This window comes from Monopterus albus, unplaced genomic scaffold (assembly GCF_001952655.1).
Source record: "Monopterus albus unplaced genomic scaffold, M_albus_1.0 scaffold6.1, whole genome shotgun sequence".
NCBI lineage: Eukaryota > Metazoa > Chordata > Actinopteri > Synbranchiformes > Synbranchidae > Monopterus > Monopterus albus.
This window is the reverse complement of record NW_018127886.1, coordinates 2048112-2073919: the sequence shown is the minus strand read 5'-3', so window position 1 is coordinate 2073919 and position 25808 is coordinate 2048112. Positions and strand designations below refer to the sequence as shown.

Here is a 25808-nt window from a genome sequence, read left to right as displayed (position 1 = left end):
CCAGCACTTTAGGGACCAACCGGAATATCACTCAAATTGACCGAGAATGTTGTTGCAACACCTCTCACAAGATAATTTGACATTTTATAACCCCACTGAATTACTAAGCCAAGCTAGAAAGTGTAAGTCTTGCAAAAAGAGACTTATTTCAGACATTAGAGGTTGAAGTCCTTTGTTAGCACTAGAGACATTTCCCACTTTGAGGACTGTGGAGGTTGGGGGTCTTGAAGATATAACCTACTTTTTTACCGCTGCCATGACACCTCCTCAGAGCAGAATACTGTATACACATATGCACATCACACATGCTCACTACTCACACATGCACTATCAAGGTGACCACAGCTGTCTCTCCAGTTAATTCAAGGGACAACTTTGATGCTGGGCTACGTGAGAGGGATACAACACCATGGACAGTGAGCCTGCAGCCAGCCAGGCTGAGGCTTTGACTATTCATAAAAAATCTGCACAGGAACCCCCAACAATGTCAACCATGGAAGAACCAAAGCCCCACAGCAGAGCATACACATACATCTAGGCCCTGTGTAGAAAGCACTTACCCACCCTACTAAACATACACAGAGCTTTAAAAGACCTGCCTTACATGGGCCCAACACTGTGCTTGGAGCAACAATATAAGCAGAGTTGGGGAGAAAATGGAAACCATGGGGGGTGGAAATGTACATATATATCAGAAGAAAAACATTGTTACATCAGCAAATAGCTAGTGGTCATCTTACATCTAAAAGGGAGGTAACTGTAAATATGTGAACCAGTTAAACTGAAAAAAACAAAAGGAGGGAGCAAAAAAAAAAAAACATTCCAAAATGTTGCATGAACCTCAGAACCAAGATTCTGACAAAGGAGAAAGTGTGTCATGGAGTTATAAGGGATAGTGATACTCCCATTGGAATCACCTCTAAAATCCTTCTCCTCTGGAGAAATCCAGCTGGAAGCCTGGCTGCACAAGGGATTGATTAGACTCACTTAAAGAGTAGAGAGCCTGTTGTGCAACGCAGTGACTATTGGGTTGTGTAACAATCTACAACTGGCGGACCACCTTATCCGAGAAGCCAGCCAGTCTGTTGACGTTCTCACTCATTCAGCTTGAGGTTAAGTGGTGAGTTTGCTGGGAAACTCAGTGAACCCACCCTTTCTCTCCATCCAACAACCCTGCCCTCATAACCCCTGCTCACTTCCTGCCCTTAACACCTGCCAGCTTACACTCCTCTGAGGAAATGTTTCACAAACTGAGGAGGTCTTACTGGCAATAACAAACACACTTCCCACCCTAGTAGATTAAGTATTTACATACAGGGCCACAGCCTGTTGAGATCTTCAGTCACACACTGGCATCTACACTGCAGAGTAGCATAATAGCATAGTAGTTATAAATGTTATTTGTTATAAATGTTATTCCAATATTTTCCTGTTAGTATGAAGCAGAAAATAATTGTCACCATAAGTCTTGCATTATCCTCCCTTTGCCAAGAAAATCGTGTTAATCTGTACAAAAAAACCTCACTGACCTCTTAGGAGCACATTTTTTGAGTTCAGTGATTATATTTTCCCTAAGGATTTGGCATATGACCTCTACTTAAGAGGCAGTCATTCCAGTTATGCCACTGCAAATCCCCTACTGCAACAAGTGAAAAGGAGAGGTTACTGGCTAGAGAGGAAGCTCTGATGACTGGGGGACATGATTCCAGCCATAGTGCAACATTTGGGGAAAAAAGGACAAAAGTTGCATCCTTAAGAACAGAGTAACCTTGTTCTGTGTGGATGCAATTAACAACTGAGAGAATTATGTACTAAATGAGAAGCCTCTGTTTTAATTTGATTTACTAATTAACATATAGTTTTTATAGTTTTGCAATGAGACTAAATGCTTTAGATACTTTTCCCCCCATGAAGCTACGTATGCATTTATAATCAGAACTTTACACACATTAACAAAAACATTCTGTCTTTTTGTAGTATTAAAAAAATAGATGTCTTCAAAATAAAGGCCAGGAAGAGAGAAAGGAGAACTGACCAGTGCATAGAGGGGCATGAGGAGAAGTGATGGTCCCCGCTGTGGAGCTCTGCTCTGGCTGCTCCTTTTTTCATATCAGCCAGAGAATCGCATGCAGATAGAGCCGGCCACATCTGTAACCCTCATCTTCATGTCTATCCTGGTCTCTCATGCTCCCAGAAGCTATAAATCACCCACTGTGTGTGACCACCCCCCCAGCAAAAGAAAGGTAGATGGGTAAACCAGGGAGGATGCATAATTCAATAGGTCAAGCTTACCAACTAATATTTTAAAGCAAATGACCACAAGGGAATTCTTACTGTATAGACAACAAATGGCTTTGACTCAGCTGAATATGACCAAATTCAGGGGGGGGGCTTCTGCTCTCTTATTGCAGCTGAAAGCCCATACTGATGTAACGTCAGTAAGGAGTCAAAGCCAAAGTACAAAAAGAGCCTCTTGGCTGTTTGTTTGCACTGAGGTGACTTAGGAGAGTCAAAACCCACCAACAGACCTGACTGGACTCAGACAATCAGTCTGCCACCATGTTATATAAAAAAAAGATAAGGGCCACCTCCTTCACACCCAAAATATTTTTTCTGAAATTAAATTATTGCAACATCAAAGGAAGATAAATAAAGAGAAATGGATAATAACCAACAGCAACAAGTGAGGCTAATGAAGATAATAAGTTAATTTAGATGCTGCCTCTTATTTACAGGTTAAATCCAGCACACAAGTTAACAATAGAACCAGTTCATATTCTAAGGTGTAAACAAACAGTAGCGCAGAAATCTCAAATCCTAATTCATAAAAGGTAATGTTTCACTAAGTAATGAATGCATAAGGCAAAGGTATTTGGGTCAGTGTGTCTGTGTGTGGGGCCTGGTATTACTCACGTTGTGGGGACGTAAATCTGTTTACATTTTCACACTGCGGGGACTCAGTGTCCTTAAGAGGACAAAAAGCAGGTCCCCAAAACATAAATCGTTACATTTAGAGTGATAACTTACACTTAGGGTCAGGTTAGAATTAGGAAAGTAGTGGTTATTTTTACGGTGAGGACAAGTCTCCAGAAAATGAATGCAAGTCAATGTAATATCCAGTGAAAAGATGGAAACACAAAGACATGTGTATGTGAGAGAGGTTGTATGTTTAAGTGACCTGACTGGACAGGACCTGAGAAGACCAGAGGAACATAGAGGCTGTTCAGACTGACATAAGTTAACAGAGGAATGTAAATACCATCTGTATGCCCACTTGCACGCACACACACACACACCTCCAAGGTACAGCAAATCACTACCTTCTTTCTCTCCCTGTCATTTTATCAGTCCCCTGCCTCCTTTACTTCAATCTTCCCATCAGGATCCCCACTCACTTCCACCCCCGGCCCTCACGTACCCCTCAGACTACTAAGCACAGCGATGAATCAAAAAGCCACAGAATTAGGCCAAAACAGCGAGGGCGAGGTGAGATATGGGCCACTGATGAGACTGCAGAGAATCAACTGGGAAAGCCCCATTTGAGGATGCTGTGGTTCACTTAGCCTCCATGGCTCAGCTCTGTCCCGACAGTTACAGCTGACACCGGTTACACAAGCTTCATCTGAAGCGGGGATGAACCGAGGCACCTCTAATCATGTCATAGGTTTTTGTGTCCCACATGTCAGGGTCTACACAACCGCTTTCTTCACATCTGCCGTTCCATTCCTGGGGCTAATTCTCAAGGGAACACTTCCCACACGCACACATTTTATGTTTTGTCCACATTTCTGCATTCATTTTTAGTTAGCAACGGTTTTGTCAGCAAGACAAATAAACACAAACCTTGTCAGGCTCATAAATATAGATAAATCAATTCAGCATTATATGAATAAACCTGTCAAAGGGAAGCATTCACAAGTTCATTTGTGTGTCTGGGTGTTGCCCAAGACATAAGAGTATGTCAGTTAAGACAATGCCTCTGGCATATACTTCCACAGGCAAGACATTTCACTTGTTTATCAGCTGTGGTCCACACTCCATCCTCCTACACACACCACATGCAAGCATTGTTTATCTACAAAGCCTTCCAGGACAAAATGTACTGTACTTGGAAGGACTTATGAAGACAGAGAGAACTCTACCTGGAAATTCTAAGTTCAAGTGCCGTCATATCAGAAATCAATAATGGGAAATCAATTACATTCAAACACACAGTGGAATTACACCCACAGAAGTCTGAGTAGCCATACACAGTCAGAACATAAATCGAGCTACTGTGAAATGTGCAACATAATGCTTCAAGGCACGCTGGCAGCTGGACATGTATCATGTCTCTGTAAGTCAGCTACACACCTACTGCCTCTACTAGATGATTTAGTGGTGTGTCAAAGACAAACCCCTGAAAAAGTCAAGCTGGACTCAGCGTTACTACTTGGCACTTCTCTGCTGGTATGAGTGGCTTTCAGACATGAAGCTTCACACGTTACATTTGTCTGAGCTAGTAAGCACAGAATTGGCCGTTTGATTACAGAAGCAACGTACAACCAAGTGTTGCTCGTGTGATCTTATTCAAGGCATTCATTCCTCTTTCATTGACAGTGTACAAGTAACCCTTCACACTCTACATTTTCATTGGAATACTGTGTCGGCAGAAATATACCGTTTCTAGAAACAAAATCTTGTTCATTTTTTGTTAGTCAGTTGACATCTCTGTAGTTCTTGTCACCCAAACAACTACTCACGATGCAGGCTGAGGGAGATGTTGATGGTGCGGATGTTAGTGACGGTCTTGAGGTCAGGGATGTTGGCACACTTCAGCTGAGTGGCAGCAGGGGTGTCACCCACATCGATCCAGCAGACGGTCTCGTTGGCATAGATGAAGTCCATAGCCATGGTCTGCTTGGTGGCAATGGAGGGCAGCCGGGACGTGGAGCCGCTCAGGGAGGTGCAGCGGATGTCATGGAGGTTAGCAATCAACAGCATAGGCAGACGATCCACTGGGTCTGGGGAAGAATACAGCAGGGAACCATTTCTAACAAGGAAAGAAATAAACTCTGAACTGTTCTTAGTTTAATATGAACTGTCTCTGTTGCATTTTGTGTGTTTGTTTTCTCACCATTTTTGGCTTTACAGGAGCGGTTGTCTGGCTGCAGCAGGTAGCCCTCCACACAGCTGCAGGTGTAGGAGCCCTCAGTGTTTGTGCACGTCTGACTGCATGCACCGTACACACTGCACTCGTTGAAATCTACAGGAGATGAAGACAAAGCATCAACAGATACAGTCAGTGAATAAATATTTAAAGACTGAACAGTATTTATTCATAACTTACTGCACTGGGTAAAACTTAGATTCAACTATTTTCAACATTAAGTGACAAAAAACAAAGTTTACCAAACTATAAAACACACATGTAACTTCACCTTGAAGCAAGTGGACCAATAAAAAAAAAATTTTAAAAAACTAATCTTCCCTACCTGCTGCCCCATACAAATTACAATCGGCAAGCAGAACGTCAGAGTAATCCAATAATTACTCTTAGTTAGGATAAATCTGCCAAATCACCCACTCACCTTTACACACCCTGCCATCTGCAGCAACCTCATAGCCGTTGTTACAGTAGCACTGAGGCCCATCGTGAGTCACAGTACAGTGAAACTGGCACATATGTGAGGCACAGTCTGGTGCTCGCTCTGAAACAAAGAGACCGACAGAACAGTGAAGATGATCAAAGTGAACATACAATAGGTGTGACAGGGAAATGTGTCTCTAGCTCTTCAGAAGCCTCGATTTGAAACCTGTTTAAGTAATCGCTTCCTTGATCAGGTTTGTGTGCAGCTTTCTTAATTCTTCAGAGCCGTACTGTCAAGTCTCTGTTGAGAGATGAGATAGGTTTGTAGGAGTATGTGCGTGCAGGAAATGAAAGAGGTGCATCCACACATCCCTCATCGTGATCGCTATAGAGTGTGTGTGTGTGTGCATGTATATTCACAAGTCACTTTGTTTAATGGGTGTGTTCATTAAAGATCATGACTGTTTGTGTTTTATCAGCTTAGAAATATTGTGTTTGTTGATATGTGTGACTTTGGTGAAGATCAGATCACATTTCATGACCAATTTATGCCGAAAACCAGGAAATTGCAAACAGTGCCGTTAGTTTTTGTTGCGACTCTAGATGTTTATACCCAAGCTAGGAGATTGAATTGACGTATTAGACAGTGGCTCACATTACAAAACAAATGATATTTCAGACAGCTTTTATTGGCTTTAAATCTCCCTCCCATAACACTCCTGAACTTGGGCTCATAAACTATTTCACTACTTAGTTCATGTGTGCATCCCAGATGAACATGCTTGTGACCCACAAATGGTGGGTTCTGCCCAAGAGGTCAATAAAATGCATACAGGATGAAGCCACAGAGAGGAAATTACAGTACAGTATGTGAGGGCAGAAGGACAGATATTATCCTGATTATGATCAGCAGCCATTTATTCAGCAATATTCTCTGTCTCTTTACAGCTCTGTTAATAAATATGTCACACACAACTTTCTCTCTACATTTCTTCAAGATTTTATCTCCAAATAATCTTTATGCAGACATGACATATGACTAGATGTATTCTCATGCTGCAGTACTATGGCGTTATAGCACCTGGCTATCCTTTGAAGCTCCAGGACAGCAGCCACAGCAACATTCAGCATCAAGTAAGGTCAAAGCAGTCACATAACATAGCAACACTCACAATCCACACGCTGATTGAACCTGTTTAGAAACACTCCAGTTTAATCATTTGCCAAGTGAACGCTGATATGACAAAACCATAAATAACTAAACAGAGAAAAGAGGTTTCTAGTAGCAAAAAGATATGTACATCAGCATCCAACAAATAGGGTCAATGGTCACACACTAGGCATAGAGTAACTGGTGATGGTAAGACTGTGGAGAGCAGAGACTGGACCAGTGAAGGGCCCTTGTTACGTAACACCTGTGGCACTCAGGGCCAAAATGACTCTTTTGTTGTGGTCCCAGCGAAAGAGAGTCCCAGCAAACAGTCTGGCCCATATTGAATCCATTCACCAAGCCTCACACTGGACGATCACAGGCAACTGGAGAGCTAAAATAGCCACAAAATGCAACCCCCTAACCCTGTCCAGGGTCAGTTTGTACTTCTGTAGCTACACATGGATGATACGGACAAAATGAATATTGCTACAGTTATTCAGATTTTACATTTGGATTTAAGTATGATAGGATAAGACTTTTGTTATGATAAAACTATGTGGAGAGATAAATGTAATTACAATGTGAAATGTGCAAATGTGAATAGGGGGTGTTTTGATTCATTTTTTTGGTATATTTTTAAAAGAATAACGCAAATCAAAAAGATTTTGGAACATAAATTTGTAAAACCCTTTAGTTGCTCTATCTGCAGAGAACTTTTGCAATTGTGCAATCACAGGAGGAGAAAACAAAGGGGGAAAAGTGAAGGTAAAAAATGCAAAGAGAAAGGCAGACAACAACACAAGAGGTACAAGTGAGTGCATACAGAGCTCAAAACTGTGGTTAGAAAGTCCCAGATGCAAGCAAAAAAGAAACAGCAGTGTGTCAGATGTTTATCCAGCAGTTAATGAACAAAGCAAACAAATCAAACAAAGTGACACACTGGAGGGCCTCAGTTCTGAAGAAGCATGCCAAAACCATTGATCCTGTTACTGCATGAATGGCAAGCCTCAGTTTCACTCATCTAGAGCTCTTTAAAGGGAAGCATGGAGTGCACGCAGGAAGCTATTTGTCAAAAGGCCCACTACACTAAGTTTCACACATCTCACATTTCTAAACACTAAATATCCCCTTGTTGCAACACTTGTGTACACAGCTGAACAAATGTGAATGACTCAGACTGAAATAACCAGGCATGAACAGAGCATCAAGCATGAATAAAAACATGACAGGATGAATTCCCAGTCCATATTGCTGAGGTTGCAAACATCTCACTGCAGGGTTGCAACAAGAACCTGTTGACATGAGTATGTTAATAATTTGTCTGGAGCTAGTCCTGCCTTATGGCAGGCTCTTACTATAGCTTCACTGGAGGCAAGACTGTCAAATGGCTAAATGCATTAACAACATACATATTTAAAAAGCAAAAAAGAAATGGGATAAAAACAGAAAAAGATGTGATTAACATGACCAGGAACACATGGAGAGAGACAATGAGAAAGAGGTCATTAGGAGAGGCAACCGACATAGAAAGCAGAGAAGGACACAAGCTGCTTTTTGGGCAGGGTGCAACGGGACAGAGATCTGTGTTGGTGCTGGGGTTATAGCCATAGTTCCACGACAAACCTGCCATGCTGTAATTGAATGATTTCATAAATCCTAAGTATTCCTCTTCTTGCTATCTAAGGTTAAATGGATTAAATAAAACCTAAAAATCAAACACTGTAAAAACAAAAACAGTCTAGTGCACTGTGTGACATTTTAAAGAAAGGTAGGGCATTCCTACCTTTGTGCTGTCGCTGTCTGGAAACAAGTCTCCACACGTCCTCATCCTCTGCCTGTAGCTGACAGCAGCCTACTGTTTTCTTACACAGCTCCACCAAACTATCTCAACACTCCAGGTATGTATTCAAAACATATCTTAACTGACACCAGTGACACAGATTTTCTACGAATGATTTGATTCAACAGAACAACAATACTTAAAAATAATTTTTATTGTATATGGTCTATACTCCATATTTTGTATGAACCTTTCACATAATGTGTATTCTAGCATTACTCATAACAATGTGAAGAACTGGGACAAACTTATTACTGACCAACATTTTGAGAAAACCAATCTCATTCAACTTCAACAGACCACCACACTGAACCAACTCAGGTTCCATCTAAGACAATTCAGCTGCTCCGTTCTCTGAATCTACTTTGCAACTAGACAGCACCGAAAGAGAGCAAACCTGAATTAGCAGAGTTTCAGCTACAATTTGATCTTAGTTGTAAGCCTGTAGCATAATTTGTTGTCTCAGAGTAGCAAGTTTACCACAAGCCCTATAACTGTGAACATTGTGGATCAGCTGTTCTAGAACATTTCTTGGATCCAGATCAGACTTGGATGTTAGATCTTATGTGGATGTTATCTTGCTGTTTTTGTCCAAGCATTGTAGGCACTGACTATGGAGTTAGAAGCAAAAATACTGAAACTGTCTGCATCTCACAATAGGGAAGAATCCTAAAAAAAAAACAAAAAAAAAAAACTCCTAGATCTGGATGATGATTTGGACCAGCACCTAAATCAAATAGATCGATCCGTGGGCCATACCCTGCCTCTCCAAAACATTTCATCCTAATCCATTTATTATTATTTGCGTTATGCTGTGAACAAACAACCAGGAAACAAACAAACGCTGACAGAAATTGGGTTTCATGGTGCATTTGCCACATATAATGATAATAATAACAATTTAAGCTGGTGAAACGTGAGCACTCACGGGTATGAGAGTGTGGACAAGAAAGAATAAGGCAGGAAGGTTTAGCAATTGTGAGCATGAAAGCGTATTTATTGGCAGGTACTTGTGGGCTACATAGTCCATGGGGGCAAAGTAACCATTTGCAAACAAACAGGGCTGCAGCTTGAGTAATGAGCAAACAGCAGCTATCATATTCTCAAACAGTGGCAGCACGTTGCCCCAGATGCCTACAGCTAAACTTAGACAAATACTCAAACACAGAAAAACAAACAGACATAGAAAGTACACACACTGTGGCACAAGACTTTTCCAAAAACACGCAACATTGTACTTGCCTAAGAAAATTAATGCTTGAATTTTCTTCAATCTGCAGTTACATGGCAGTATGCTGCACTGCAGTACCTCTACATACAAGGATGGGTAAACACTCAATGAAACAGACCTTATTATGCAAGGCTAGTCCAAATGCAGCCAATAAATTGAATTAGGTCAAGACCCACTCATGAATAAAGATGAAAATGTGGTCTTTCCACAGTCAGCCGAATCTCATTCCACAGCTTGAATGACAATAAACGTCCACTGGATGCATAAACAACAGCATCAGGCCATTACAACAATCAGAGTTCACTTTGAGACGGTGGCGAAAAGAGAAAAGCTCTCAAGATTACTGCTGTACCTCAGTTTTCTCTTCCCCGTCAGTCACTTGAGAGGGAAATGGGTCTAAGGCCTTTCCCCACAAGAGATGTGTCATCAGCTGCAAAAATGTCAGGACTGCGGATCAGACTCAACTTTCACCCATATGACAGATAACCTAACTACCAATTGTCTAAAAAGGCTACAATTAGTTAAACAGGTATTTTAAATATACACCCTAAGCTATGTTTTGTGTTTTTACCAAAGGATTCAAAGATCCTGGAGTCAAACAAGCAAACTTCAGACTCAAGTGGTTTGGACACCCACTAATCCACAAGGAAAACGTTCTCAACATTCACCTTTCAAATGAGCTCATGAGCCAGGGACTAAGGCCCAGTCCCTCTTATATGTATGTGAATAAAATTATTTATTCACTCCAAATTCACTGAAGGTTGTTAAGCACCGGAAAATTTAATATTACATCTCGTGCTTTTATAACATAACATTCACGGCATTACAGAGAACAGCCAAAATTTATCTACTGTGTTTTATTCAGAGGTTTGATTGACAAAGGCCTTTAACAAGCATTTTAATTACCACTGACAGCATAGGAATATGTACATGTTCTGACTGGTGTTTACTTTCCTTGGCAAAAAACAACAACAAACATAAAAAAAAAAAACCCCACACACAAATCAAGTGTTAAAAGTGAACCTTGGACCGATGTTGCCAGTATCAACCTCATCACCCATCACAGCACCACTGACTCCACATGGGTCCTCCCTGCTCTCATTCCCATACACAAAACAAGCCAACTAATCCTAAACTTTTTCACACACTATAAAAATGCTGAAGAAATTCATTTTAGCCAGATAAAATTCCTGCCTAACCTCCCTGGCTCCACGCCCCTTTCCAACCACTCTTGTCAACAACTTTGGCAGAATTACTGACACGCTGACGGACAAAGTGTGCTTTCAGACATAGGCGCCCAGGTGTACTTACACAACCTGACAGTTTGTACAAGCAAACACAAGGATGCTTGTGAAAGGCCAGGTCAGGGAGTTCACCAACAGCAATGCCAAAATGTTCTGGACACACTGTTGCTGGGTTTGTGTGTAACGTCGCGGGTGTGTATTTGCAAGAATGTGACTGCGCGACTGTGTATGTTTGTGTGCACATGTGAATGTAATGCATTACAGACACATGAACACATAGGTGTGTGTGTGTATATATAAGTGTAGGGTTGGGTGAACCAATGGCTTACTGAAGACAGCTGGACTTGTGTCCTCAAGAACAGGCAGTGCATGTTGTGATTGGATGATATCACCCCTGTGCTGTGTCCAGTGATGACCAGTGTGTGGGACACTAACACTCTCACCCACTCTGTACAAATGTCCACTCCATCCTGCTGCTCTTCGAAGCTCTAATTCACTAGAATGTCTCAATTTCATTTTTTTTTTATATTAGGGGTGTAAAGATAAACTGATATGAATTGGAAATTGATACAAGAGTCAGATTTACGGCTGCATCAGTTGAAAAGCACAGATTCAAACCAAATGAGTTTTTCAAGATGGACTTCATAAACCAATCTTTGGCAAGTTTTCTGTTACTCCCTGCTGTGCTCCGCTCTAGTGTGTTCATCTCATGTGTGTGTAAGCACCATCTCCTGCTGGCATTCAAACACACCTCCTCCTTAACAACGCAGGCCCAGGAAAAATGCAGAGTTTCTACTTGCGAGGTCGGTGGTACACTGGGTATAGGCTACTCGACACAAGCGCTGCATGTTCTGCACTCTGAGGTAGCAGCTAAAACTAGCGCTGTTTGCTCCTGCAGCTTTCTGTACTGTGCGCTGCATTGCTCCTGAAATTCAATAAATCCATGATGTTTCCAAAGTCAATGAGTAACTGTGTTAAATAATAATCTCAATATTATTTTTACCATAATCGTGCAGCCCTACTTTAATATTAGCAGGAAGAGATACAGTGAGCCAAGATTACAAACATTTTTTGAGAACTTGGCAGACCCACCCATTGTTCCTGGACTTTGGAATCACAGAGACTTTAGCATTGATTGTAAATATTTGAATAAGTGACTTCATATTACACAAAAGGAATACTGACACTGAATAGCACAGTCCATCAGTACTACAACAAATAAAATGGAAAGACATAGACACAGGTGTTCACAACAGTAATTAAAAGCAAACATGTAATCCATGTTGATTATTGCAGCTACAAACAAGCAGAGCTTCAGACAGCTACGTGCACTGAATACCAAGGCAATCCTCTGAAGGCAGCCAGTGTGTGCTTCTTTTTCTGCTGCAACCAAGACCAACACTATGGACTAAATATGTTCTCTCTCTCTCTCATTCCTCTGTTATCTCTAATTAATAGTAGGATTTGATGGGATTCTTCTCCAGCTGCATCAAAGCTGAATGCTCACCATTCCCATAGGAATCAGGATGAGAGCCACATTGCTGAGCTGATTGATAAATTAATGACTTTTTCCCCAGAGAGATTCCATTTTAATTGCACAAACCAAAGCAGGCCAACTCATTAAAGGGCCTAACTGTGGAAATTACTGAAGAGAGATTATAATCTTGAATGGGAGACAAGGATATGGCAGTTTTCTACAGAACAGAAGCTGACTGGTCATTTTCATTTCTGAACCACAGCAAAAACCGACACTCTTGCCTGTGTGTAACAAAGGAAACAGAAAAATGAGGATGCTATCTGCTCTGAATGTTAGCAATGTGCAGGCAGAATGGTGGCGTAGTAAAAAGGTTCCGGGCTCGAGTCCCAGCCAACCCGTGGCCTTTCCGTGCAGTTTTAATGTTCTCCCTGTGCCTGCATGGGTTCTCTCCGGGTACTCCGGCTTCCTCCCCCAGTCCAAAGACATGCAGCTTAGGTTGACTGGTGACTCTAAATTGCCTGTAGGAGTGAGTGTGGGTGTGTGTGGTTGTCTGTCTCTAAGCGTCAGCCCTGTGATAGACTGGTGACCTGTCCAGGGTGGACCCCGCCTCTTGTCCATTGTCAGCCCCCCCCCCCCCACCCCCCGCGACCCTCTTCAGGTTCAGGATAAGCGGTATAGATAATGGATGGAAATGTGTGTGTATGCTTCTACCTCTGCAGTGAGGCCCCTCGTCCCAGCCATCGGAGCAGTCAGGGACCCCATCACAAAGTTTGCTCATATGGATACAGACATCCAGGTCCAGACACCCATGCTCATTGACAGGACACTTGTTCGCTCTGTTGTGTAGGCCTGAAAAACAAGCACAACACATCTAGGAAATGCAGCAATACAAAGTGGTTTACTGTGCAGAGTCAAACTCCAATAAATAAGTTTGATACAGTGGTAAAATGAACCTCTATAAATGCAACAGTGTACAGTGTGCTTGATTTGTGCATCTGAATCTAATTAGTCTTACCACATTTGTGAGAAGATTTTAGAGTATGTGGTTAGACTGTGGCTACAGGTGAGGACGAATTCCCTTAGAAAGTATCATACAAGGAAAGACCTCAGTCAAGATCAGAAGAATGAATCATCCTTAACAGCAGGACAGTTAAAAAAAAAAGTTTATTTTTTATCTTTTTTATAACCTTTATTTAATGAGGAAGTATTATTGCACATAAGAGTCATTTAAGTAGTGCAGGTATAGAAAAAAAATATTATATGTTGGACTTTTTGCCTTTCCAGTTTGTTTTTACCCTTACTGTGCACCTTGGCAGTGGGTGATGCTCTTCCAGTATGTACCTTAGTCAGAGTTAAAAAAAAAAAAAACCCGCACACACAAAGAGATACATATAAATATTGTCTATATTACCTGTTATATCATTATAGGATTTTAAAACTACCAAATAACAATATCAGTATCTGCCACAAATATTCAGAATCAGTCAAGCTATAGTAACAAGCCAGTGTTTCCTTTCACACAAGAATGTTTCCCTTTCTTTTACTCAAGCACAGACTGCTGGGGAACTTGCCAGACTAATAAACAAGTTGTGTAAATGTGGGAGCCCTCACTCTAAGCACAGCGTCTGGCCATAGGAAGGTCTTGATGGGGTTCAAGAGCACTAGAAGCGTAGGCTCACACCATATAGTGTACAACCTAAAGATGTACAACCATAACATTATGAACCTTTAAGTTCATAAGTTTCAATGTGGTCTGGGCACTTCCAGTATGAACATTGTATTACTTTCATGTTCACCACAGTAGCTTCCAGCTTTTCAATGAATTCCTCTCCTGTTGTGAGGTAGACCATACATCAATCAGCATTAAAAAGTGAATTCAGTCTAGAAAACCATTTTCACTGTATCCTTGTATCATCATTTTCATACATCAGTCTTGTTTTGCTACAATGCAACAACAGATGAAAGGTTAAATCCAACACCAAGATCTAACATACTGCATGTACAAGCTGTGTATGTTGGTCATATGAACATTACAGTAAAGTAACACTTAAACAAATGTGGTGATGCAGCAGATACTGAAGGAAGGAAAGCTATTAGAAACACTGACAAAGATATACGGAATCTAAAAGGGTGTGGAGGGCAAAGAACAAAACATGATCTCCTCTGGTCCAGAAAAAGCAATGATTTTTTTTTTTGTTAACCAGCGTGAGACCAGAACATACTGTAGATGCAGTTTCTTTGGCTCACTCTCTCCCACTCCTCTTTCTATCTCTCCTCTCAGCCCACACTGCAGAGCAAACTGTGCGCTTTGGTTGTTTTTCTTTTTCCTCATCCTCCTCCACCTCGCTCTCCCATCCTCTCTAACATCTGCTGACCCATTTTAGAAAAACACTAGAAGCAGAGAAAATAAAGTTTGCCTCCTTCACAGGAAACCATTTGTAGAGTTCTGAGGGTTATGTGTAGCGCTGGGACTTACTTTAAAAGCATGATATCTGAGTATGCACATCCTGAGCTGCAAACCTGTTTCAGATGCCTGCTTCAGAATCTCACACAAAGTCTTTGATGTCTGGATATTAGGCAGCTGTTGCAGCCAAAATGCAGATCCTTTGACCATTATTTCTACCTTTATATGGTGCTAATACTTATCTGAACTGAGAGTCTGAGGATACAGGGTGTCACAGCATATGCAAAGCCTGCCAAGCTGTAAATGTTGGAAACCTGGCAGGAACATGAAGATGGTTGACCTGACAGTATTTTATTTGTTTGTGTCAAGCATACACAGCTTTTATGCAGAGCTTGTATGTGTAGGTATGCATTTGCATATCAGCATTCCCTAACCCTCCCTGAAAACCCTAAACCACAAGCAATCCCTCTGAGTCCTCTTATCCATCAAAGAGATTAGTAACCACATATGAACATAAAAGGCAGCTCCATTAAAACAAGCACTTTAAAGTGACAAGAGTTTCCACAATGATCCCACCACAGCAGTCTGTGTGGAAAATGTGCCACATTCAAACAGAGAATTAGCTTCTAATACATCCAGCTTAGGGAGAAGGAGAGCGGCTCTCCCATCAGGGGGATGCTAGCACATTAGCAGCCCTCCTACAGCCCCAGCCTCTAAGCCACCCTGATTTACATTCAATAAACTGCCAACCTAGGGATTTCTACATGAACCGCAGTACCAGGAATAAAGTGCCATGAACAGTGGAAATGAAGCCCCGGTCAAGGTTTTTGCAGTATAAAAGACCAGTTATCTGAATGATATTCACTGCATACATCTCTGTGCGCACAGTATAAGCCCGTTCAACAAAAAAGTGATGCGTTGTGGATTGAGCAGCCAGACAGATGGACTGTTATCCAAGGAGCTGCAGCCCCCAAGAGACTGACAAGACAACTGCCCAAACTACTTTCACTCACACACACACACACACACACACACACACACACACATCTTTTCATTCCTCATGGGAACTTCATATTGTTTTACATTCATTTCCTCAAGACTTACCCTAATCTAACCTTAGGGCAAGTTTTCACCCTAAAACCTAATGATTTAGGCAGAGTGCCCACAGTGCAAGTGTGTGAACTTGTTTCAGTCTCAGCAATGAGAGACGAGATTGGAACTTGGCATACAACTGTGCACACACACCAACTTCTTCTCGCATTAGTGTGTTTCCAAAATTCTGGCTAACAATTGCCAGCAATACACAGCTGGAAATAGCTGTTTGAGTTCCACACACTAATGCCTTGGCAGGAGTTGAATATGAACCAGCAGCAGCAGCAGCAGCCTAAACTGAAAGGACAATACATAGGATTAAATAACTTTGCAGGAGGGACAAGGGAGCTGAACCCTGTACTCCCTGCTCTGGCTTGGGAAGTTGCTGGCCGTGTATTACAATAGGCCCCCCTCACACTGGCAGTGGCCATTTCCTGCGTCATCTGTCAGTGGAACCAGGCATTACAGTGCAAAGCTGAAGGGAAAGAATGCAGCTTAGCGTAATCTCTTCTTCATGCACACAGTAACACACTACAAACATTAATATAATATTCTGAAACTGTTCTATAAATGCTGGTTTGCATGTGAAAATATGTGGTTCTAGGATAATACCAGGATTTATGTCAGTAGGTGCTGAGCTGAAACTTGACTCCTGGCTGGAGTGTAGTATGTTGTACCTCCTATGTTTTGGAAGAAATCGGGTGATGTCTTGGACCAAATAGTCTGCCTGTGCTTTGCTTATGGTTTGCAGTGGTTTAGCTTCTTTGTACGAAACCTAGTCTTAGTCAAATGCCTTTTAAAACTACAAGTTCTTTTCCGAGCTTCAATTTTTATCGAACACAGAATAATCATTTATTGTGACCCAAAGAAAGATCTGGATAAATCTCATATTACTACTATTTCTCTGTGACAGTGACCAATTCCATGCTTTGTTCGTTTTGAAATGTCTTGGATCTGGTTTCTCCGGACAAATTAAAGTGGCCTTTTAACCAAATTAGGTTAAATGGTTTTCATTACATTACCAGTCCTAGATGTTGCATATTCTTTTTATGTCATTATCACAAACAGGATGGCCAACTCCTTCTCTCCAAGGACTTGGAGAGAAGTCTTGGATCTTGGATCCAAGATTTTTGGCATCTAGCATTTGGCACCTTTCACTGTCAATCTGGAGATTTATGTAGTGTCAGTGAAGCAACAGTATAGAAAGTAATGCATCAAGTCTGGAGAGACAGTTCTGAACTGAAAGATCATTATATCAAGATGTAGTTCCAGGATTTAAAAAACAAAACTTTAAGTTAGAGTTCCATTATTATGGAAATTTCCCAGTAACAATTGACTGTATAGATTATACAGACATCATATTCATATCCAAACGATCATTTCTAGGAGATACAGAGAACGCTGAGCTAAATATAATATTATTACAAGACTAGTCTTTAACAAGCTGTTGATCTATTGTTTGCCCTAAAGTGTCATTAGAGGTTCTTTGGAATTTACTATAGAGGTGAAAGGATATAATTATTACAGAGAATTATTTAACATGTCACCTCACTCAGGAATTTCACAGATTCCTCAGCCTTGGAAACAGCACTGTATGTAAGAACAACATACATTATGACACTTGGCAGTGGGGTGAGAAACAGACAAAGAAACCGGGTAAATTAAAGGCCTTAAACCTATTAGGGGGCAGAGTGAGGATAATTACATTATTGCACTACTGAGTAATTAGCTAACAGTGATATTAGCATATCCTCAGGGATCTTAACTGTTAAAACCTTTCTCCAATCTGCTGCATGATCTTGCTCACTCTTAGTGTTTTATATAAATCACCCATTAAAACGAGTGTTGGTATTCAAATGAGTCATAACATGGAACATATATTACAACAATATTTACTGAAACACTTATTGCAGCATACAGTTTAACACTGGGTTGTGGCGTGTGCTTCCCTCCGACACCTCAAACGCTGGACCACACCATCCCCCATCCCTCAGCTCCTGTAGTTCTCCAATGACCTTAAATTTTGGATCCCCTGTTGATCTTTTGTCCTGAGCATAAAAGGCTCCTTTTCTTCCTGCTCTCTGGGTTCCATGGCAGCCCCTGACTGACTTGCATAAAGTTTGCTGTCAGCTCGAATTAATATGCTGTGCAAAGTGACAGGTAGGCCTGACTACTGACTGACCATCCCCACACTGGAATCACACTTTACAGCGGCATGCACAATGAGCACATGGTTATGCTAAGCCCTACTGAGGCAGCCATAACCTACAGGGCTTGCACTATAGCATGTAGCACTCTCAGCAGAAGACCTGATGTGTTTTCCTCCAATAAGCTGAGCATAATTTTAGAATATGAAAAATAATAACTAGTACTGAGACAGCATACTAAAACATGATGAATAAAAATGTTGCAACTGAGTTATACTGTGGCTGCAACAGGTTTTCACGGTGAAACTAAGCCATTTCTGTGCTGCCTATGCATACAATCTGTGTATTCCAGAGTCATCAGTCTGAATAATAAGAACAAATACAACATCCCACAATATCGTGTGCAAAGCTCAGCCAGATGTAGGGTATTTAGCGATGTCAAGGTATAACTTTGATTGTTTTTGACCTGATTGGACATACACATGCACATTCTGGACATACACATGGACAGCAGAGAGAGGTGAATAATGGTACAAGACTGGTTTGGAAATTTTCTACAAAATGTTTCTGATGTTTCATTTTACATAAACTTTTTTTTTAAAGCCTACAGAGGGTGAGTGACACTTAAGTTATAGCTTGGATGGAGAATCACTTAAAGCTGAATTCATTCAATAAAACATCAATACAAATCTATCAAAGTGGTGCACCTGCTTCTTCAAATATTCAAGTCCATTAAATCTGCTGCCAGAGAGTAAAACAGTATGGTGTCTAGCATCAAATACAATCTGACTGTCAGTGCATAAAATGCACAGCAGAACATTTCCCCAGAGTAATATACAAAGAGCCTGCTAGCAAAAACAAACCAAGTTACCATCCAAGACAAGGGAGGGAAAACTGTGAGGCAATCGCATCAGAGGAAAGACTGGAGATGAGATAGGAGGAACAGGGAACAAAGATAACTAGAGTCTCTACCTGCTTTGATAGACACAGAGAATGACAGGGGGGGGGGGGGGGGCACAGGAAAGAAAGAAAGAGGGAGAGAAGGAGACAGGGTGTGGAGGAGACAGCGGAGAAAGGGAAGTGGTGCCTGTGTGGCGTGAGAAAGCCCTGTCTTTTTGGTCTGCTGATAGGCTGCTGGAGCTGAGGAGGGCTCAAAGCCACAGACCAGAGGGATTTACAGGGCTTTGCTCCTTCCTCTGTGGAAGCAGTGTCACCCGCCGCTGCTACAGACCCTCCTACCCCCGTCTGGTGCCCCCTGTGACTACAGCTACATGACTGATTATAGGCTATGAAAGAACACACCCGCCCCCCAGCTCCATTGTAAAAGGCTGTTTCTATAGAGAGAGGATCAGAGTCTTACAGCACCATTTCCATTTACCTCAGTCTAAATGCTAATCTGCTGATTTTCTCCTATACAGAGGCTTTTTCTGTAGGATCATCTCTTGTCCCCATCTCTCTATTCCTCCAGCCCATCCCACAATCACTGCAGTCAGCTCTTCCTGGGCGTCTTGGAGAGGCTGCTGAGGCATGACATCCATATGGGCCGGACAAAAGGATCAGGGGAGCAACCGTCCAGAGGGGGTACAAGAGCAAAAGATATCCAGATATCCTTGTTTTGTGGCCAACAATCGCCACAGGCAGCTGCCTGGCAATGATAACTCAATATCGCATCAAACCTCCCTACCACATCGGCTCCAAGCCACCACATCCACTGACATGGCCCATGGTGTGGGTGCGTGTGTGTGGGCCACAGGACATGATACACTGTAGTTGTGTATTGTGAGCTACTTTCACAAGTTTCATGCCATTACTGCTCCATCAGAAGCCTTTCCGGAGTGCTAGCTTTTGAAACTTTAACATGGACGTTTAATGAAAAGGCTGTTAGTCTCTTCAGCCATGGTGCCTCGGTTTCAGTATGAAACTATGTTCCATGTTTATCCACTCAAAATGACCCTTTAGCATCAACAGGGACAACAAACAAGTCTGTGTGTATATACAGTGCTTCTGTAGAGACAGCTTAAATGTCCGCCTAACAGTACAGGGAGTGGATTGTCATTTGCAAGTGTTAACTACTTTGAGTTGTCAGCTCATTTTGTCTCCCTGAATGAAAGTGAATAACACTGCAAGGTAAAAGAAAGGCAGCGTCTTAGTGTGATTGAAATGCATTTCACCCCTGCTTGCAAGTTGCCCTATGGACATTTTCATGCTAAATTCTGGGCGACAAAGTCTAATGGAGAATTAGGGGCAGACAATTGATGCAAAAAGGTTTTTTGAGGTTGAAAGAGATTCCTTCTGCTCATGATGGAGAAAGTGCTTACATGCTTGGGCTTATTTGAACATTTGTTCACATTCACTGGCTAAACCGCAATTAATGTCCTTCACACAAGAATCATAATTGCAAACAGATACTGGATACAGACAGGGAGTCACTGGTTTCTACAGCAGTTGTTCCAACAAACCTGTGAAATGTATGAAAGTTGTGACACAGCACTTTTAACTTGAACAACATCAATAAGAAATTTTAATTGTCAACATCAAAGCTATGGCTGCCAAAAGTTAAAAGCCCTCATTTTGATGGTGAGCTGGAAGATTTCACCAGAGAACCACAGTCAGAACCATCTCCAAAACTTTGAGCAAGTTACTGTTGTAAAAATGTCAAGGCTTCACCACAATTCTTTCTCCATAAAGCAGAGAACTGAAGCACTTTGCTTTTGGTACTAATATTTTATGAATACATCTTTTTTATTTTGAATAAAAACAGGAGAAGCTGTGTGCACTAACCCAACTGTATGGATAATAAACACAGCACATGCACGTAGAAAAACCATCAAGCACAAAGCAGGGAAAGCATGCACTGACATCAATAATAACAACCAAAGCACCCTCTCCACTTTATCTCTGTTAGAGATTACACTCTGACAACATACCACAACTACCTATAGCATTAAAAAGCAGCAAGAGAACCATCATTGTGACACACAGAACATAAACTCCTGCCCTCAGGGTGCATGTCAACCACTTCGTGAGCCCTAAGCCTGTATTTAATTGAGGTGAAATGGCTTGTCTGAAACCAAGTGAAGCCATGCAGACAGGGAGAGTCGGTGCAGTCCCAGGGAGAGGATGACAGGGTCACACCTGCAGACAGGGGCCTGTACAGGCAGCCTGCTGATGGCTATCTGAGTGTGAGCTAGGAGCCGTGAGAGGATGGTACAGACTGAGGATCCGAGGGCTATGATACCTCTACAGTTGGCAATCTGCCTAGATCTCCACTAGTTCTTTTGTGATTTTAACTCCTGCAGATTCATGTGCAAAAACATACATTCCCATTCCAGTGCTTCATTACCCTCAGGCTAAGGGTGCTAACACACAATAGTGTCCCCCTGTATCAACTGCCACCTCAACCACAACATGTCAGTGCCTTATTTTTATTGATTTAACCCATGTTTTACCAGGGAAAACCCACTTTCCCAGCGGTGCCTTTGCAATGCGATGCAGTGTTAAACCCCAGTGCTTCTGCTGAGGTTTGTCCAAATCTCCTCAACATAATTATAGCCCAGATGAATGGCTGGGAAATGACTGGCAATTAGACATCCAGAGAGGATGATACTGAAGAGTAGACTTGCTTCCAGATACTACAGGTAGAGATCAAAGATCCACACCAGACAAAAGCACACCCACAACTCTGACAGCAATTCATGATCATGCTAAATAAAACATGATCATGGCATTTACCAGAAATAAAAGTGGTGCTTCAGCCAAATTAGCTTCAGTCATGTGGTTTGCATCATAAAACTTGAGCCTCAGAATGAGGAGAAAAATACAGGCAGATTCTTATTTCCCCTTCTTGAAAGTGCCCCCTTTAAAATGATGTATACATCTAAATAAGAAACAAAGCTCCATGTTGGCTGCATCCACTGCATGTGCTGTGAGAATGATCAGACTGTGGGGTCGTCCCACGCCAAGCTGGAAGTTCAATCACGCAGCCACAGGAGGGAGAGAAGAAGAGAAGAGAAAGGAAGGAAATCAGAGTGAAATGTTTGTCTTGTGAAATCTCCACGAGGACTGTTTGTAAACCAAGCCTGTAGGTAGTGATTAACTTGAACTGAAGATAATGTCGTAATTATAGTAGCATGCACTCTAACTCCTATCAACATGAATGCACTGTGGTCTGGGAACATGTTAGAACAAAAGTCTCCAGAGCATGGAATTTTCTGACTTTTATAAGCCAAGTTTGAAAGTAAAAGTTAGAATGCTCAAATTAAAAAAAATTAAAAAAAACTATATCAACAGAAAAGTTCCACATTTGGTTCAGATTTCAATCAGACTCTAAGATAGATTCGTGTTTGAGCTGCTTTTATAAGTGCTATTTCCCTAACAGCTCAGTTGGTAGCAGCCCTGTTTACGCCATGCTGGTCAGATTGCCTCCTATGATGCTTTCCAGTAGAGACGTAACCATGCTGAGGACCTTCCAACTGTGAACAGAAAAGCCAGGATAAAAAGAAAAACTATTTCCATTCTTCTGAGTCAGAGCAGGATTTTAAATAGCCTTCAGAGTCATATCTCCAGATTGTCCTGTCTCCATCTACGCTGGCTCTGTAGCATTATCTGCAGCCCTCCATGCCAAACAACTCTACATATTTTAATAGGTGGATCAACTAAACAACTGTGGATAAAATCACAGTCGGGCTGCCTTTTATTGTGATAGTTAAAGGGCACCTCACCTTTGACTGCGCTTGTTATGCTGCTAACACACAGTGCTGTACATCAAATCAAATCAAATTTTATTTGTATAGCGCCAAATCACAACAAAAGTCATCTCAGGACACTTTACAAAGTAAGGTCTAGACCTTACTGTTATCAATATTATTACATAGGGAAAACCCAACAAACCCCCCTTGAGCAAGCACTTGGCGACAGTGGGGAGGAAAAACTCCCTTTAACGGAAGAAACCTCCGACAGACCCCGAAGACGTTTCACCTCTCATCCAAGAGGCTTCATCAGTTCTCTCCAACTGGTGGTGAGCAGGAGGTATTTATCACCCTGGGTGTTCCAGTCCTTTGGTGGCCCACAATGTCCTCTAACAACTCAATCATTAGGGTCCGGTTTTGGTGAGCGTCGTTACCTGTCTTTGAACCCTCACCTGTGGACCGACGCCTGTTGTCCTGGTGGGCATGTTTGGGCAGAGATCTCAAAACAGAGTTGTAGATGGGTGAAAAGTTGTGTCTTAGTCCACCACCCTCATTTAGTGAGGGGTGTTCTATTTGGACAAAAATGAACATGAAACATCTTCTACCTACCAGTTGATTTTTTCTACGTTTTTTCAGCTTACCATGACCTGGATGACTAAGAATCTGTACAGACATGTTGCTACTCACTTTGGGAAGGTACTTAGGAAGTGCTTTGTTAGGATGATAAGGCTCTACGAGGTCTTTAAGATACGATGGAGCCTTGTCATTAAGGGCTTTGTATGTTAGGAGAAGGATTTTAAATTCTATTCTGAATTTTACAGGGAGCCAGTGGAGAGAAGCTAATATGGGAGAGATATGATCTCTCTTGCTAGTTCCTGTCAGTACTCTGGCTGCAGCATTTTGGATTAACTGGAGGCTTTTTAGGGAATTATTGGGACATCCTGATAGTAAAGAGTTACAGTAGTCCAGCCTGGAAGTAACAAATGCATGGACCAGTTTTTCAGCATCACTTTGAGACAGGATGCTCCTGATTTTTGCAATATTGCGCAGGTGAAAGAAGGCAGATCTAGAGACTTGGTTTATGTGTGATTTAAAGGACATATTCTGATCAAAGATGACTCCAAGGTTCCTCACAGTAGTACTGGAGGCAAGGGCTATGTCATCTAGAGTAACTATATGATTAGACAGCAGATTTCTAAGGTTTTCAGGCCCAAGCACAATGACTTCAGTTTTGTCAGAGTTTAGAAGTAAGAAGTTGCAGGTCATCCAGGCCTTTATGTCTTTAAGACATGCTTGAAGTTTGACCAGCTGACCTGATTCATTTGGCTTCATAGATAAATATAACTGAGAATCATTTGCATAGCAATGGAAATTTATGTTGTGCTTCCTGATAATATTGCCTAAAGGGAGCATGTATAAAGTGAAGAGTATTGGACCTAACACAGAGCCCTGTGGAACGCCGTGACTAACTTCAGTTTGTGTGGAACATTCGTCATTAACATGAACAAATTGAAATCTTTCTGATAAATAAGATTTGAACCAACTTAGCGCAGTTCCTTTAATCCCAATAACATGTTCAAGTCTCTGCAGTAAGATGCTGTGATCAATGGTCTCAGTGCTGCTTTTGACATCTAAGAGGACAAGTATGGAGACAAGTCCTTTGTCCGAGGCTAGGAGAAGATCATTGGTGACTTTCACCAATGCGGTCTCTGTACTATGACTCTAAATCCTGACTGAAAATCCTCAAACAAATCATTCTTGTGCAAGTGGTCACATAACTCCTTTGCAACAGCTTTTTCAAGGATTTTGGAAATAAATGGGAGATTGGATATTGGTCTATAATTAGCTAGGACACCTGGGTCAAGAGTAGGCTTTTTGAGTAGAGGTTTAATTACTGCAAGTTTAAAAGCCTGTGGAACATAACCTGTTAATAGAGAGAGGTTAATCAGATCTAGTATGGATGTGTTGATTAGGGGAAAGACGTCTTTGAGCAGCCTGGTCGGGATGGGGTCCAGGAGACATGTTGATGATTTAGATGAAGCAATTGTTGAGGTCAACTCAGAGAGATCTATAGGGGAGAAGTAGTCCAAGTATAAATGAGGTCTTACAGATGTTTCTAAAGCCATTGTAGTAGATGGCACATCTGCGAGAGCTGTGGGAGTGGTCCGACCAATTTTTTCTCTAATAGTTGTGATTTTATTTGTAAAGAAGCTCATGAAGTCATTGCTGCTGAGATCTAAGGGAATGTTAAGCTCAACAGCACTGTGGCTCTTTGTCAGCCTGGCTACAGTACTGAAAAGAAACCTGGGGTTGTTCTTATTTTCCTCAATCAGTGATGAATAAAATGCGGTTCTGGCACTATGAAGGGCTTTCTTATATGTTATTAAACTATCTTTCCAGACTATGAAAAACTCTTCTGACTTAGTGGAGCGCCACCTCCTTTCCATTTTTCGTGATGCCTGCTTTAGGGAGCGGAGCTGCGAGCTGTACCACGGCGCTAACCTCCTCTGTTTCACTACCTTCTTTTTCAGAGGGGCAATGGTATCAAGTGTATTACGCAGGAAGGCTGCAGTACTATCAACAAGATTATCGACTTGTATGGGAGTAAAGTTAAGGTGGCCTCCTTCCACTGTGTTGGCAAACGGCACTGAAGTAGATAAAGACGGAATTATTTCCTTAAACTTGGTAACAGCATTGCCAGATAGACATCTGCTGTAGTGGAATTGTTTCCCACATAGAGTATAATCCATTAATGGAAAATCAAAAGTTATTAGAAAATGGTCAGACAGAAGAGGGTTATGGGGAAAAACTATTAAGTGTTCAGTTTCGATGCCATATGTCAAAACAAGATCAAGAGTGTGATTAAAACAGTGAGTGGGTTTATTTACAGTTTGAGAGAAGCCAACTGAGTCTAATAATGAACAGAATGCATTACTGAGGCTGTCATTGTCAGCATCTACATG

The 25808-nt window shown here is 41.6% G+C and overlaps 1 protein-coding gene across 1 annotated transcript in view; it reads right to left on the bottom strand.

Annotated features, from left to right (window-relative positions):
• Positions 1-25808, bottom strand: part of LOC109969863 (low-density lipoprotein receptor-related protein 1-like) — an 88101-nt gene that overhangs the window by 49799 nt on the left and 12494 nt on the right. The window contains 4 exon segments of the mRNA XM_020617049.1: positions 4743-5003; positions 5117-5245; positions 5571-5690; positions 13226-13363. Of these exon segments, the coding sequence (XP_020472705.1) occupies positions 4743-5003; positions 5117-5245; positions 5571-5690; positions 13226-13363 (648 nt within the window).